General features: G+C 40.1%; 1 protein-coding gene across 6 annotated transcripts in view; it reads left to right on the plus strand.

Moving 5' to 3' along the window:
• TASP1 (taspase 1) overlaps positions 1-16,744 on the plus strand; it is a 249,769-nt gene that overhangs the window by 152,923 nt on the left and 80,102 nt on the right. For all 6 annotated transcript variants that reach the window (XR_013814158.1, XM_079783747.1, XM_079783749.1 and 3 more), the window contains exon 11: positions 14,803-14,913. Coding sequence is in view for 5 of the 6 variants with exons in the window: in XM_079783747.1 (XP_079639873.1) it covers positions 14,803-14,913 (111 nt within the window). In the remaining variant the exon portion in view is untranslated. The remainder of the gene's footprint in view (positions 1-14,802; positions 14,914-16,744) is intronic.

Below are 16,744 nucleotides of genomic sequence, written 5' to 3' on the forward strand. Positions count from 1 at the left end.
TACTCCTACTCTTTCCCAAACTCCTGCCTCTCCTCCAGAGATAACCATTGTCCTACATTTTGTGTATCATTTCCTTGCTTAAAAAGTGTTTAATCACATATGTATGCATCCTAAATAACATTTTTTTTATGATATTTATTGAGCTATAGGAGTCTGGTATCATATGGTATATAGTTCTCTGTGACTTGCTTCTTTCACTAAATATTATGTTTTCATAGTATTTGTCCATATAGTTGCTCTCTAACTCTAGTGTACTTATTTTAACTTTTGTATAATACTCTGCTGTATGTCTATATCCCAGAATTCTGTGATTTCTCCTGAATTTATTAGCTGTAATTCTTCTAAAAAAACCTTTTTTCTTATCATCTATTTGGATATCCAGAGGTACAGTTTACACAGGAAAGGCAGAAAAGATACTCAAGCCTTTTAATTTATGCCTCAATTTTCAAAATAAGATGATACTTGGGTAATTTCCTAATATACTCAATTAGGATTTATTTATTCATTTTAAATCTACTTTTATTTATTTGTTCATGAGAAATTATCAACTTATGGATTTGTATATATTTGCTGTGTTTCAGCTCATTGCATCCGTTATTATTCTCCCCTCTACCCTCCGAATGTAGAAACTCTTAACACTTGGAAGTATTCTAAATATAGCTCTATTTTTAGATGTTATTAGATATATCCACATTTAGGATGGTTATATCTTGACAGATTGATACTTTTATCATTATAGAAGATCTTTTATTTCTAGATAATCTCTTTGTTTTGACATTTACTTTGTTTAACATTAATATAATTACATTAGCTCCACTCATTTGACTTTTGGCCTACTTTGCCTTTAAATTTAAAGTATGTTTCTTATAAACAAACTGGGATTTTCAAGAAATCCACATTGATAATCTGATCCTTTTAAAATGGAGTGTTTAGTTCATTTACATTTAATATAATTATTGACATATAATTGTATTAAATCTGCCATCGTGCTTTTTGATTTCTATTGTTCTTTCTTTGTTCCTCTGTTCTTTTCCTGTTTTCCTTTGGGTTGAGTTTTTTTTGTTGTTGTTGTTTTTTTAGTATTTTATTTTTCTCCTCTATTAATAATATTTTGTCATACTTCTGTGTATTATGTTTTTTTGTGTGTGTGGTGGCTCTAGAGATTACAGTGTGCACCATTAATTTACCATAGTTTATTTTAAAGTAATAATATATCACTTTATAAACAATGTAAGATCCTTTTGACAGTGTAAATCCATTATTTCTTTCCCACTCTTTGAGCTCTTGGCATATATTTTAAAGTCCATGTTATATTATACTAGTAAATCCCACAATACATCATTATTGTTATTTTTGATTTAATGAGTTAATTATCTTTTAAAGAAGCACACACACACACTCACACAAGTACACACACTTAATGGATTTTATAATTTTTTTTAAAAAAATTACATAACCAGTTCTTTCTAGTACTCTTTACTCCTACTGCCAGGCTTCTTCTGGTATTGTGTCCCTTTAGCCTTTGTTATTTTATACTGCAAATCCGCTGGCAATGAATCTTCTCCTCCCCTTTGACTTCTCCCTTTTCTCCCCCTCTCCCTACTTTCTTTCCTTTACAGTCTGGCTGCCAGCTTACTGTGACGTTTGCTATGTGGATTTTAGCCCCCAACCGCATCTCTTTCCACCTCTAAGATCTTCCTCCATCTTGCTGCTCTGCCCTCATGTTTTGAAGGACTGCTGCAGTGCACGTAGGAAAGACCCAATGTGCTTCTGAGGAATTTCTCTTATCTCTCCTGCCTGTCTCCCCTTGTCTGGTGGCTACTGCCTTGCATTGGGTGACAGCTCTGTGCACCCAGGTTGGTGGGGGAGGCTCTCTTTTGGCTTTCTTGTTCTGTTCCCAGCCTTCAACATGCTGCTGCTTTGCACTTAGGGAAGACCTGTGTGATTGAGGGTGTGGAATGTGTTAACTCCAGGTCTTTGGAGCTCTTGGTGAAGACCTACAGGGAAAGAGTCAGTGTGTGGAATCAGATTTTCTCAGTTAATGGTACTTCTTTGGATTAGAATTCATTATGCTGGCCGATATGTGGTCATTTAAAGTTTGTTAGAGTTCAACTAGTGTCTCCTTAGCCTCATCTGTAGCATTTCTCTTTTTTTCTCACTGCTTCCTAGAGAATAAAAGTGCCATTGGCCTATTCTCTCATGGGAAAAGCCTGTCTGTCCCCTTTGGAAATTTAGTTCATTGAGATATCTTTGCATCGTCACCTCCCTGAGTTTCGAAAAAATCAATGTTGTAGCTTATCTGGCTTGCTGCTGTTGTTAGGGTGGGTGTGATGGACTTTTGCAAATTTCTCTATCCTAAACTAGGAGTGGAAATCCAAGGGATCAGTTTTGGTGGCTTGAAAGACACATTAGAGAGTTTGTAGCCATTGTTCTTTTTGCTGGTAATATGGTTTCATCTTTTGTCAATGAAATCCCCTTTAAGTTGGCTTTTGTGGTCTTTGACATGGCTATCTTTGATAGTATCTTTGTTTTTAGGTAGAACAAGATATCGCAGACTCCTCTTGGATACTTCTTTAGCCAAACCCAGAACCAGCCATTTCTCCAATTTCTTTTTAATCGATAATGGTATGGTTCTAACGTGTAATTCTAGTATATGTGCTGCCGAAGTGAGCACCATGATAATCTAATTTCATTATTTTCACCAAAACTTTCATGTTAGCCTCTAGGTAATGATAGTATCACTGTTGCCTTTGTCACATAGAATTCATGGTCCCCGCAGTAAGTATTTTTATTGGAAATCAAAATGAAAATTTAGCCTACTGGTTTATAACCATATGCTTATAGATTTTTAAATAAAATAATAGCTGTGTGGGTTGTTAATTTTGGGTTTGTGGGTCCAGTGGAATCTACACATGGATTTTCTGTAAATTTCTTGAACCATTTAATTTTAGGCAATGATATAACTTTCTTTCTCTTGACTGAGGAGAATTTAGGAAGCATGATCTTAGTAACTTTGAATAAAATTGTAAATAAATTTCTTGGCTAAAATAAATGGTTTAATATAAGTGATTGTATTTCCTTCTTTTACTAGCATTATTTCTTAATATAATGTCAAATGAAAAATGCTAAATTTCATATTGCCTATTAGAGGCCCGGTGCACGAAATTCGTGCATGGGGCAGGGGAGGGGGGGGGGTCCCTCAGCCCAGCCGGCACCCTCTCCAATCTGGGACCCCTTTAGGCCCGATCCCATCGGACATCCCTCTCACAATCTAAGACTGCTGGCTCCCAACCGCTCACCTGCATGCCTGCCTGATTGCCCCTAACCGCTTCTACCTGCCAGCCTGATCACCCTCTAACCACTCCCCTGCCAGCCTGATTGATGCCTAACTGCTCCCCTTCCAGCCCAGTTGCCCCTAACTGCCCTCCCCTGCTGGCCTGGTCACCCTTAACTGCCCTCCCTCGCAGGCCTGGTCACCCCCAACTGCCCTCTCCTGCAAGCCTAGTCCCCCACAACTGCCCTCCCCTGCCAGCCTGGTCACCCCTAACTGTCCTCCTCTGCCGGCCCGGTCACCCCTAACTGCCCTCCCTGCTTGCCTGATCACCCACAGCTGCCCTCCCCTGCAGGCCTGGTCCCTCCCAACTGCCCTCCCCTATAGGCCTGGTCTCTCCCAATTGTCCTCCACTGCAGGCCTGGCCCCCCCCCAACTTCCCTCCCCTGCAGTCCTGGTCCCCCCCAACTGCTCTCCCCTGCTGACCTGGTCTCCCCCAACTGCCCTCCTCTGCCGGCCGGTCACCCCTAACTGCCCTCCCTGCTTGCCTGATTGCCCACAGCTGCCCTCCCCTGCAGGCCTGGTCCCTCCCAACTGCCCTCCCCTGCAGGCCTGGTCTCTCCCAACTGCCCTCCCTTGCAGGCCTGGTCTCCCCCAACTGCCCTCCCCTGCAGGCCTGGGTCCCCCCCAACTTCCCTCCCTTGCTGGCCTGGTCTCCCCCAACTGCCCTCCTCTGCCGGCCTGGTCACCCCCAACTTCCCACAACTGTCCTCCCCTGCAGGCCATCTTGTGGTGGCCATCTTGTGTCCACCTGGGGGCAGCCATCTTTGACAACATGGGGGTGTCTTGGAGTGATGGTCAATTTGCATATTACTCTTTTATTAGATAGGAGGATTTGCATTTTGCTACACTGTCTCATTTGAAGTGGCTTACCTGTTTTGCTTTTCCCTTTTATCTGCTTATATGATAGTTCTAATAGTTGTGGTAAGATAGCTTGGGACTATTTTTTCATTGTTTTTCCTTAAATTCTACTCTGATGTAGACAAATGAATATGATTACCATTTTCCCCTCCACCTTCAGAACTCTTGTGTCTTTCTTCACTCTCAGAACCACCCATGACACTGTGTTAAATAGAGAAAGGAATAAGCAGTGAGCAGATTTAAAGCTTTTCCCCATCATGCTTCACAAAACCTCTAAATACTGAGTGTTGTTTTTAAACTCTTTGAGTACAGCTTTAAAACCGATGAAATGATTTATATTGTCTCTCCTTTGTGTAGAGGAATTTATTGAGAAATAACATCAACTCATACTTCCTTTTTCAGTTTTTAAAGAGGCCCTGGATATTTGGATCACCCCTATAAATCACTTCTAAATTTTGTCATTAAGAAAGTTATTAGTTAATGTTTAATATGGCTGGCTTAGTAGTTATAGGTTAAATTTCTGGTATAGCATAATTGTTTTGCTTATGTCCTTTCTGCTTGTGGGCTTTATACTACCTATATAATCACTATGTATACTGAGTTATCTATTTTACATTACATTACATCTACATTATTGTTGATGTTTATAACTTCATCCTGACTTTTTTTTTTAATCACCACCAAGGATATGTTTTTTGACTTAGAGAGGAAGAGAAGGAGGGAGGGAGGGAGGGAGAGAGAGAGAGAGAGAGAGAGAGAGAGAGAGAGAGAGGAGAGAGAGAGAGAGAGAGACATTGATAGGAGAGGAACATCAACTGGTTGCCTCCTGTATACGCCCCGACCAGGGTTCTAGCCCGCAACCCAGGTGTGTGCCCTGACCAGGAATTGAACCTGCAACTTTTTTGCATGGAATGATGCTCCAACCAACTGAACCATTCAGCCAGGGCCATCTTGTTTTTTTGTTTGTTTTTTAATTATAAAATGCATACTGTGGCCTTGCTGCAAAATGAAATCTCCAATTTTAACATTCCTTTGAGACCTGCTTAGTGACTGTTTCTAAGATGTTATAGTTAAATATGGGGACTATCTACAGTCCTAAATATTGATATCAGAATTCATTGTACTACTTATTTGCAGGCAATTATTACTTTGATCTTATCTATGGATTCAGGTTTTAGAGGCTTTTGAGTTTTCTTTGCCTGTATCTTCTTTATTTGTATAATGACATTAGCCTGATTTCTGCAGTGGTGGACATCATAGAGCAAACATGTTCCTTGGAGGTACAAGACTTGGATCTTAGAATCTTAGCTCTTCCAATTCACTTTTCTTATCTGTCAAATCAGGATGATGATGCTTTCATACATGTTAATTGTAATGCCTTAATGTTATGATATTTGTGAAAGCCCCAGATATATAGTAGTTCATCAATTAATGGTGACTCAGTGAGTCAATGATCTTTTCTCTTTCCCCTACAATAAAGTTCTCTGTAGTTGAATATAATCTAAATATGTTATTTCATTAATTAATAGCTTTTTAAAAGGGACACTTTTCAAAAGTGTTCTATCTATTGCAAGCCTCTTAACTAAATTTTAACCAAAATGTCATTGAAGTTCTAAAAAGTACTTTCAGTTATCAGATTATGTACTGTATGGAATTTAAAGCCATTTAAGCTGTTATTTATTTTTCCCAGTGAGGAATTTAAAGCCATTTAAACTAAGTAGTTTATTTTTTTTTCCAGTAAGGAAACTGAGGCACACATATCTTAGGTGACTCATTTTAGGTCCACTGGAGATGGTTCCCTTATCTGTGGTTGCTCTCTCCAATGGAACAGGAATCCAGATAGAGGTTTGAGAGCATCAAGTGGATATTACACAGTGCTGCTTCTTTCATGGCTGCTGCCCTAATGAAGTTCTCAAGTGTAGATAAGTCTTATGCTCATATATGTAGTATGCATCCCAGACAAATGCAATGGTAGTGATAGAATTTTAGGGCTCCATCATAGCTAACAACACCACTTCTACTGTGGGTGGTTGCCTCTGATTTTTTTTCCATGCTGGGACCATTTGTCCCTGGTGTCCTAATTAGAATGTTATAATTTAGATAACTAAATTGAACAGAAAGCAAGATTCTTTTTCATCATCTGTATTCCCACTCAAAGTGAGTATTGGATCAGTTCCTATATTGAGATGTGACTTTGACAAAAGGCAAGAGAAAGGACTGGCTCAAGCTTTGGGAGGGGACAACTCTGTGTTCTTAACCACAGACCCTCTGATATGACAGATTGGATAAAGGATTCTCACTACTCATTTTTGTTGAAGCTTTTTTTTTTTGTTTTAATTCTTTTGAAATAGGTTTTAATCTATGAAAGTATTCCCACATTTACAAAACTGGAATTCTTCCCATTTATGCAGTTACTTCTTGTTCATATAGTTGAATCTTGTGATTTAGTTATACCTTCGCAACAAAATTGATAATAATAATAACTAATAAATATCAAGCATTTACTATATGTAGCATATGTCTACCACTGTGCTCTAGAGGAGATATTTTTCTATGTTTAGTTGTAACTGTTCTAATATATTTGTCCACATTATAAATAATTATGAAATGCTAAGTTTGCAAGAGAGGAACCTCTCTAGGAGATAATTGTAAAAATTGGTTTTTCTTTCGTCTATATATTATTTAACAAAAAATTGGAAAAGCCTGAGTTCTTTATGATAGATTACTATAAATATCCAAAGGGGTTGTGGATTAGAGAGAACTGAATATTGGGGAAACACTAAATGTGTGTTGGCGACTATAACCTTTGGACTTGACCAGATTATACATCTTCACTACTTATTCCACCTCTTTGTAAAGCTCCTTATGTTTTCTCCTTGAATATAATAGGTTCCAGGTGTGATAACCATGGGGACACTGTGAGCACTGAAATCATGTGTGTTCCATCACTTTTCAGGCAGCCCTCTCTTTAATTTCACAAGACAGGCTTGAAAACCAGAAGTAACCCAACTCCAAAATTGGCAGTAAGTCCTCCGACAGGGAAAAGGTGACGTACTGTGTCATAAATTCCTTTGTTGAAAAAGAGATGTTGCAATACTGGAAACTGAAGTACCAAATGTTTCCTTTTAAATTTGGAAAGGCCTTTCTTCATTACTTATCTGTCCCTGTGGACTTCTAACAGGGGATGTGTTGAAAGATTTTTCAGATGCCCACTAGCCGCAGTGAGAGTGAATGGCAGCATTTATAAGATGACATAAATACTTCAAAATCATCAGTGATCCTTGGAGATGTGTGGTGTGCCAGTGGTGCTGAATGTGAGCTTTTGTTGCTGCTGATCCTGTGTTCTTGTCATACCCAGGCTGCCTGGGAATGTGGGTTAGGTCTCTCCTGTGAGTGCAACTTCACTTTGCCCCTGTGGGGGCTCTTTGTATCAGAACTGAGGTTAGTGTGGTTTAGAAGAACTAGTCTCCCAAAGGAGGGAAAGATCTGTGAGTTTAGGAGTTGTACTTAAAAATTCTAATCTCATTTTCTTGTGTATAATAGATTCCAGGTTTGATTACCATGGGGTCACAGTGAAGACTGAACTCATGTGTGTTCATGGAGGAATTATATAAAAATCCTCTACCATTTAAATACTACCTTAAAACCATATATGTAGATACTACATTAAAAACTTGGTATTAGGGGCCTTTTAATTTCCATTTTGTAATCATTTGGCTCACAGCACCACTGCTGCCACCACAAAATGAGACAAAAATAAAAGAGATTAAAATTTATCTTGAAATGCAATGAAACTCTATGTTTAATGTCAGCCAAGAGTTGGTAACTTTTCGTGTTTCTCTATCCTCATTGCAAACACTTTTTAGTTTGTTACTTATCTTTTGGGACTAAAACATGGTTTGACAATATGATTTTATTGGGCTATTATTACATTACCTACTTTTAATTATCTTAATTTGAAGGATACATTTGTCACTAGAGCTGAAATAAAAATACTAAGTGTGTGATTAAGGTCAGATGAAATATAACATGTGTAACATTAATTCACGTTCACTCTTACCAACTCATGACCTCAGATATGGGAAGGGATGTGGGTGGGACCAAACCCCATTATGGGAGACCTCCCTTGCTCTTTGCTATCTTGCCTTAAGAGAAAGTGTTGTGAATATAGAAGTGTAGCATCGAAGTCAGGCAACAAATTTGTTGGGGAAAAAGAGATTTTTATTACAGAAGTTGGTTAAAAATCTGGGAATTTTGTCCATCGTTTCTTCAAATATTAGTGCCTCCTTCCCATTCTTTCTCTTCTCTCTTTCAGAATGCCTGTTAATGTGCAGGATATTCTCATTTTATACTCTAGGTTTCTTAACTCCTCATTTTCATTCTGTCTATCATTCTAGGCTGCTTTTTAGTTTTCCACTGATATATCTTATTCTCTTGCTTGAATTACATTTACACTTGTTACATGCATTGTTTTAAATATTTTTTTAATTTGAAAAATTTTATTTAGTTTCTTGAAAAAAACTTCACACCTCTCTTGATTCCTGCTCCCAGATTGCTCTGTTTTTTTAAAAGTATGATCTCCTTTCTTTTCTTACCTTTGTGCTACCAATTGTTCTACTACAAGAATGGTCAAACTGTGATCTGTGGGTCAAATTAGGCCCATGGCCTATGCTTTTGCAGCTCATGAATTAAGAATGATTTTTAAACTTTCAAAAGTTTCTTACAAAAATAAAAAGAAGAATACTTGACAGAGATCCAATGTAGCCTGCAAATTCTAAAATAGTTACTTTATCTTTTTATTTCTTTTTTTTACAGAAACAGTTTGCCAACCTGTGTTCTATTATCACTACTTCTTGGTTTGATCATTCTGATTTTTGTATCTGTACATTCTACCTTCTGAGTGTGTGTGTGTTTGTATATACTAGTATGTGTTTATGGTTTGTAATTTTTTATTATGAGTTTGTCTTTAGTATGGGTCATGATATGTTAAGGATCCCCACAAGAGAGGAAGTTTATTATAATTCTGAAATCTTTGGATGTGGCACATACCAAAGTCTCAGCAACAGGAAGCACACTGGTAGAGAGTCCGCTAAGACTCGGCCAACGATTGAGATTAACAGGTCACCTGGCCCTGGAGACTGGCTCTGGGAATGTCCAGGGTTCCTGCTAAGTCCTGGGTTACCATCTAAATCCCTAAGGTTGGCATGTAGGATACACAGACTGGGCTCTCGCATCTGGATTGGTCACAATGACAGTTGAGTGAGTACTAAGTAGCCAAGCAGGGTTCTGATACCTTTGGGGAGATCTGGCAATATGCAGCAGCACCTCTGCCAAATGCTGTGTATTCTGGACCAAGTAGGTGCTCAGTAACAATCTGGTGAATGAATGGGTGGGGGAAGTGAAAATCAGATCCACATTTTGGGTACTGATAAATACCAGGCAGGTATCTGCTGTGAACTTTGCCCTAGACTACTAACCAGATGGGAATAATCTGGGGAGATATCTCTAGTAGTTGTTTTATTGATTTCCCCTGCAGTTTTCTACATAAACAATTATATTATCTGCAAGTAGGAGCAGTTTTACTTCTTCCTTTCTGATCTTTAAGCCTTTTATTTATTTTTCTTGCCCTACTGCAATGGCTGGAACCTCTAGTGTATTGTTGAATAGCAGTGATAAAAGCAGACATCATTGCATTGTTTGTGATCTTCGGGAGAAACAATTCAACCTTTCACAATTAAGTTTGATGTTAACTGTAGGTTTTTTTTGATGCCCTTTATTTCTGCAAAGTGATCATTGAATTTGGAGGTTTCATCAGATTCAGTAATATTTTCAGTGGGGAGAGGGGGAACACTGTAAACGTGTAATTTTGTCAGATATATAGTCTCTGGTTGTATCTTTTTTGTGATATTAGCAGCCAGTTATGAGTGTTGCATTAAATATTACAAATGGCAGTATTCTAAATCTGTTAATTTCTTCTTTATTTATTAGCTGAGATAATTCTGTGGAGAAAATTTTTCTTCATAAACTATTTGGTTACCCTGCTGTATAGTTCCTATAAGAACTACAGAGAAATTCATGTTGGGTTTTTACTTATTTATCAGTTTTCAGAAGAGTAAGTTGGTTCCATATTATCCTCTAAAAGTAACAAAGGCTTTTTTTTTATCCTCACCTGAGGATATTTTTCATTGATTCTAGAGAGAGAGGAAGGGAGATGGAGAGAGAGAAAAACATCAATTAGTTGCCTCCTGTATGCTCCCTGACTGGGGATTGATCCCGCAACCTGGGTATGTGCCCTAACCAAGAATCCAATCCATGACTTTTCGGTGCATGGGATGATGCTCCAACCAACTGAGCCACCTGGTCAGGGCAACAAAAGCTTTTTAAAATGTAAGTTATGAATTCACTATGTGTTTCAATCCATTCAGTTGTCATTTTTATTGATGCTAAATAACTTGGTATTTATTTCACTTTTCTTCTAAGTTAGATATTAGGTCTTCATTCTATATATAATCCACTAGAGGACCAGTGCACGAAATTCATGCATGGGGTGGGTCCCCTCAGCCCAGCCTGTACCCTCCCGGGGATCAGGCCTAAACCTGCAGTCGGACATCCCTCTCACAATACTGGATCGCTGGCTCCTAATCGCTCACCTGCCTGCCTGCCTGCCTAGTCGCCCCTAACTGTCCCTGCCTGCCGGCCTGATCTCCCCTCACTGCCTCTGGGTGCAGGCCCAATTGCCCCTAACGGCTCCCCCCTGCTGGCCTGGTTGCTCCCAACTACCCCCCCGCTGGCCTGGTTGCTCCCAACTACCCCCCCGCTGGCCTAGTTGCCCCTCACTGCCCCCCCTGCCAGTCTAATCACCCCCAACAGGCCCCCCAGCCAGCCTGGTCGCCCCCAACTACACCCCCCCCACCAGCCTGGTCGCCTCTAACTGCCCCCACCCGTGCCAGCCTGGTTGCCCCCAACGGCCCCCCTTGCTGGTCTGGTCACCCCTCAAGGCCCCCCTGCCGGCCTGGTCACCCCTAACTGCCCCCCCCCCCTGCTGGTCTGGTTGCCCCTCACGCCCTGCCCCCCGCCGGTCTGATTGCCCCTAACTGCTCCCCCCTGCCAGCCTGGTCGTCCCCAACTGCCCCCCGCTGCTGGTCTGGTCACCCCTCATGGCTCCCCCGCCAGCCTGGTCGCCCCATGCAGCCTGCTGTTCAGTCGTTTGGTTGTCCCTCACTAACCCCCCTGCTGGCCTGGTCACCCTACGCAGCCTGCTTGTTCAGTCGTTTGGTCATCCCTCACTAACCCTCCTGCTGGCTGGTCACCCCACACAGCCTGCTGTTCTGTTGTTTGGTCATCCCTTACTAACCCCCCTGCCGGCCTTTGGTCATCCCTTACTAACCACACAGCCTGCTGTTCAGTTGTTTGGTCATCCCTTACTAACCCCACGCAGCCTGCTTGTTCAGTTGTTTGATCGCCCCTCACTAACCCTGCCGGCCTGGTCGTAGGCAGCCATCTTGTGAGGGCGTGAGGGTTAATTTGCATATTACCTCTTTATTATATAGGATATTTCTTGCTGAGATCTGAGAACATAAATACACTCTTACTTGCATGAGTTAGGACAAAAGGAGAATGTAATGAAAGGCTTATTTCTAATATTTTTGAATAAAGAGTGAAACTGTTTTCCATTGAATTACACTTCAGCTACATGGCATCATGTTTAAGAAACCTTGGAATTCTGTGGGTAAAACCACAGAAGTCAAATTTTTCTTTGATTGGAACCTGCAGGAGAACAAGCTTTTGGTGTCAAGGCTCTTATGTTGGAGGTGATATATGTCAGAATAGTAGTCATAATTTTTAAAGTTCCTTGGCAAAGTCAATCACAGGGAAACCCTGCTTGCTATTCCTGTAGAACAACAGAGGGAAAAGTCTCTCTGACATATATTGTGTATTTTTGATGTAATGTTAACTTCATGTGGTTTAGCTGTTTGACTCGAGGTGTGTGTACATAACCTTCTGAACACTCATTTAGCTTATAATATGCCAATTTCCTAACAATTATTATTGTTCTAAAGTATAACATTTCACTGCTCAACATCAGATATGTACACAAAGGGAATTAAAATTTATGGAGTTTCATGAGCTTAGTATAGTAAATGTCAAAAATGGTTTCTATTTGCTTTATTGTCATTTTTTCCTGATTATAAAAATAATATTGCAAAAATTTAACCAAACAGGGATCACTATAATCATGCCTACAAAGTTACATATTAAATTGCATACCTAGGTCTTCCCGTAAGTGTAGATATTCACAAAGACATATTTAGATCTTAAAAGGTATTTACATTTCCACTTTACCCAAAGTATATGGGAATTCTTTCAGGCAAAATATCAGATTTAAAAAAAAAAACAACTTAGTATTTTTTGAACAGTTCGTACTTTTGGCAATGAGCCTATATTGTATGTGTATATGTAATATACACATGTGTGTTTATATGTGCATGTATGTATGGAGGGGGGAAGAGGGTGAGAGAGAGAAAGGAGAAGTCTATATATGAAAATACTTCTGAAATGAAAGGTACCAGCATGGTTCAATAATTACAGCTTGTATCTTTAGCGAGATTTGTTGATAGTGCCTAATGTCTGTCATAATACATACTAGCTGAACAGAGAACTGTATGTCATATGTTTGTGTTGGTTAAGTTTCATGAATTTAAGAATTTTAAGGCATTAATTAAAAGAGGTTATTTCATTTAATAATCGCAGTCCACATTTCTTTGGGACTGCTAATTACCAGCCCTCTCCATTTACCAGTGTAGTGTGTGTGCATGCACATATCTGTGAGCAAATTAATGACATGAAACAAAGTTATTGTGTCCCTGGTACATTGGGGAAACTGAGTGGATCCTGGAGATGCTTATTTTTTTTGCTGTGATTGTATTTGACATCAGAGTTGAGTCATATTTTTGTCTCAGTAGATGCTTAGATCATTTGATACCCTTTACCTGTTATGTAAATTAATGGAGGACTTGATTTTCTAATGAACTAACAGAACACCTTTGACAGGATTTTTTTTTTTTTTAAGAGATGGGAACTTCTGTTCCATTGGGGAGAGGAATCATTTTGAATGGAAAAAAGTTTTTAAGGAAAACCTTATAAAGATCTTTTGTATCTACCCTTCTCACTTGAATAAGAGAACCCTGTAATTTTAATAGTGAAATTGATTTTATATATAAAAAGCATTTCAAATATCATCCTATCTAATAAAGAGGAAATATACTAATTGATCCTCACGCCATCGCAAAGATGTTGGCGCCCACAGCCAATAAGGAGGGAATATGCTAATTGACTGCCCCGCCCTCAAGGATGATGGCGCCCACAGCCACAAGATGGTGGCGCCCAGTCTTCTCAGCCCCGTTGGGGTGCCTGCCTCCGGAGTCCCCCAGTCCCCTTAGCCCCCCAGCCCCCCAGGGCCGGCCTGAGGCACAGGCAAGCCTCGGATGGTGGCTGCCCAGCTGCCCAGGGCCGCCCGAGGCTCAGGTAACCAGAGCCAGCCGAGGCTTGCGCTGCTGGCAGTGGCAGCAGCAGAGGTGTGATGGAGGAGTTGCCTTCCCCTGATCGCTGGGTTGTCTCCTGCCCCTGAGGGCTCCCGGACTGTGAGAGGGGGTAGGCCGGGCTGAAGGACCCCCCCACTCCAGTGCATGAATTTTCATGCACCAGGCCTCTAGTTTACTATATTTTTAAAAAGGCTTACCTCTCCAATGTCTGTCAAAGTAGCTTTTTTACATTTTTTATTTCTAAGAAAAAAATCAGGCTCTTTCTTTAGCAATCTTTCATTTGAACTTACCAGCCTATAAATTAAATTTCCTTTGTCTCTACTTTTGTAGGCAGTTTCTACTTTTAACAGGTAGAGACTGTAATCAGATTCTAGGCAGTGCCCATCACCACCATGCCTACCCTTTTTAAAGTGGATCTGAAGGATCAAATTCAACTCGGGGTTAAAACGCATTCCTTCTTTAGAACTACAGAGAGTATTCACCCTTGAAAGCTATATAAATTGCCAAAAGAAGATGAGAAAGGTGCTGTTTTATTAAGTCCACTTTATAGCTGTTGATGTATGGTGAACATTTCAGTGAAAAGTAGGGAGGGGGATATTCAGATTGGCCCTGGCTGATTCGTATTCCCCCAGGCTACCAGGTGTGTGGGGAACCAGAGGGAAATGGGAGACCAGGGTCAATGGAATGTAAACAGATAAAGAAATTATAGAGCAGAGTTTTTTTCTATAGTTACCCAACCATGGAAATGTAACAGACCCTAGGAGATTCCTAGGTAGAGAATCTAAATTCTTGTATTGTGTAAATCATTCCTATGAAAAAGAGTTTTGCTGTTTTTTTGTGTGTTTGTTTCCTTTTGAGATTAGACAGTCATGTGTTTCTCTAGTTTCTGCTAAATCTCATTACTAAAATTACTAGATTGCTCATAGAAATCATTTCATCCATCACTGAATTATTCTCCAGCACAACTACTTCTTAAGAAGTGCATAAGAGTGTTTTAATTCTCGTAACACAAGACAGATGCTTACTACTGCTTTTCCTCAACATTTTTTGGTTTTCTTCACTTTGTAGGATGTGGGGAGCATCTTGTACGCACCATACTGGCTAGAGAATGTTCACACGCTTTACAGGCTGAGGATGCTCACCAAGCTCTGCTGGAGACTATGCAAAACAAGTTTATCAGTAAGTATAACATCAAGAAAAATTTCCTTCTAAATATAGGTTTCTTTACTGTGCTATATGCTTTGTGAGTCAGGTACCTTATTTTTATCCCTAGACCTAGGTCCAGGGCCTGGCATAGACTTAGACCCTCAATTAATATCGGTTGTGAAAATAATTCCATCACAGTAGCTATAATTCCATCACTCTCCTTTGTAAAACTCTTCTCTTTAAAACTATTCTCTTCTTTAAAACTATTCAGAGTTTGACAGCATGAAATTTGTCACATAACTAATTTAATGCCCAAGCTGTGAGATATTGTCTAGCATTTGAGTGATATACAATAGAATAAAATTCTACTAAAATAAAGTTCAATAAAGTTCAAGGTATAACTTTCTTTAAAAGTTTTAAAATATAATTTGAATTAAAAAAGTCAGCATTTTTATTTATTTAATATACATATCTAAATTGTTGACATTATTGCAGATGTCTCCCATTCCCACCCCACCCACCTTTACTCCCTTCTGCCCAGCCCCTACTCCCCGCTCCCCTCACCCCAGGTCTTCACCACCCCATTGCTTGTGTTCATGGGCTGTGCATATAAGTATAGAAATTCTTTGGTTTATCTCTGCTCATCCCCCCATCCCCACATTGAGGTATGTCATTCTGTTTCATGCCTCCATGCTTTAGGTCTTATTTTGCTGGTCAATTCATTTTGTTCATTAGATTCCACAAATAAGTGAGATCATTGTCATATTTGTCTTTCTCAGATTGGCTTATTTCACTTAGCATAGTAGTCTTCCAGGTCCATCCATAAATTCAGTATTTATGGGTCCAGTGCTGCCACATACAGTTGTATAGGGTTGTGTTGAAATCCTGCTTGGGCTCCATGTGGCAAGCCATATAAGGGTTAAAACTGTTTGACTTAGTCCAGTTTTCCCTTCATTTGATATTGAACTTATCACTATGCCAATATTTGTAAAGCACTATAGGAAATATAAAGCATTAAATATATTAGGGTAATTAGCCATGAACACATAAATTAAAGAAAGAGTATCACTGGGTTAATGGGAAGGGTGGTGTATGTCTACTTAGAGAATTAAGACAAAAGGATGTACCACGGTGTTAACTGTGTAGTGAAGGCAACACAGACAAGTAGGAATAAGTCACTCCAAAAGGACTAATGGATGATGGGCCCTTAGGGCTCGCTCCAGAAGGCTCTGGGATTAGTGGGAAAAGAGGGGGAAGAAGAGAACATGAACACAGACATGACATTAGGATTAGGTATGGTGAGGGCTAGACACCTGCATGACTCTTACCTTGAGGGAAGTATTCCCAATGTGTGGTGGGGCTGGACTGGCCAGGTAAGGCCAGGTCTCAGAGTCTTTAAAATCTCAATGTAGACATTCACGTTTGATGTGATAGGATATGTGTTCTGAAGTTGACAAATAGGATGGTATTTGTGGGGAGGGTTATAGAGTAGAGCTCTATAGACCATCTCTATAAGAGAGAGATATTAGGGGCTGGGGATGCTCCAGGGATTGGAGAGGAAATGCTGATTTTGAGGGAGGCATCATGAGAGAAAGAGGAAATGTTAACAGGCTTTGATTTTAACATTAGGAGGTAGTGTAGCCCTCTGGGTCCATTTAGGAGATAGAAACCATACATTAGGTTAATCAGGGGAAGTTTGAGATGAAGAATTATTAACTACTAGAGGCCCGGTGCATGAAATTTGTGCACGGGGGGGGGGGCGGGGTGTGTCCCTCAGCCCAGCCTGCACCCTCTCCAATCTGGAGCCCCTTGAGGGATGTCCAACTGCCCGTTTAGGCCCTCTCACAATCCAAGACTGCTGGCT

This window comes from Cnephaeus nilssonii (assembly GCF_951640355.1).
Source record: "Cnephaeus nilssonii genome assembly, chromosome: 11".
NCBI classification, from domain to species: domain Eukaryota; kingdom Metazoa; phylum Chordata; class Mammalia; order Chiroptera; family Vespertilionidae; genus Cnephaeus; species Cnephaeus nilssonii.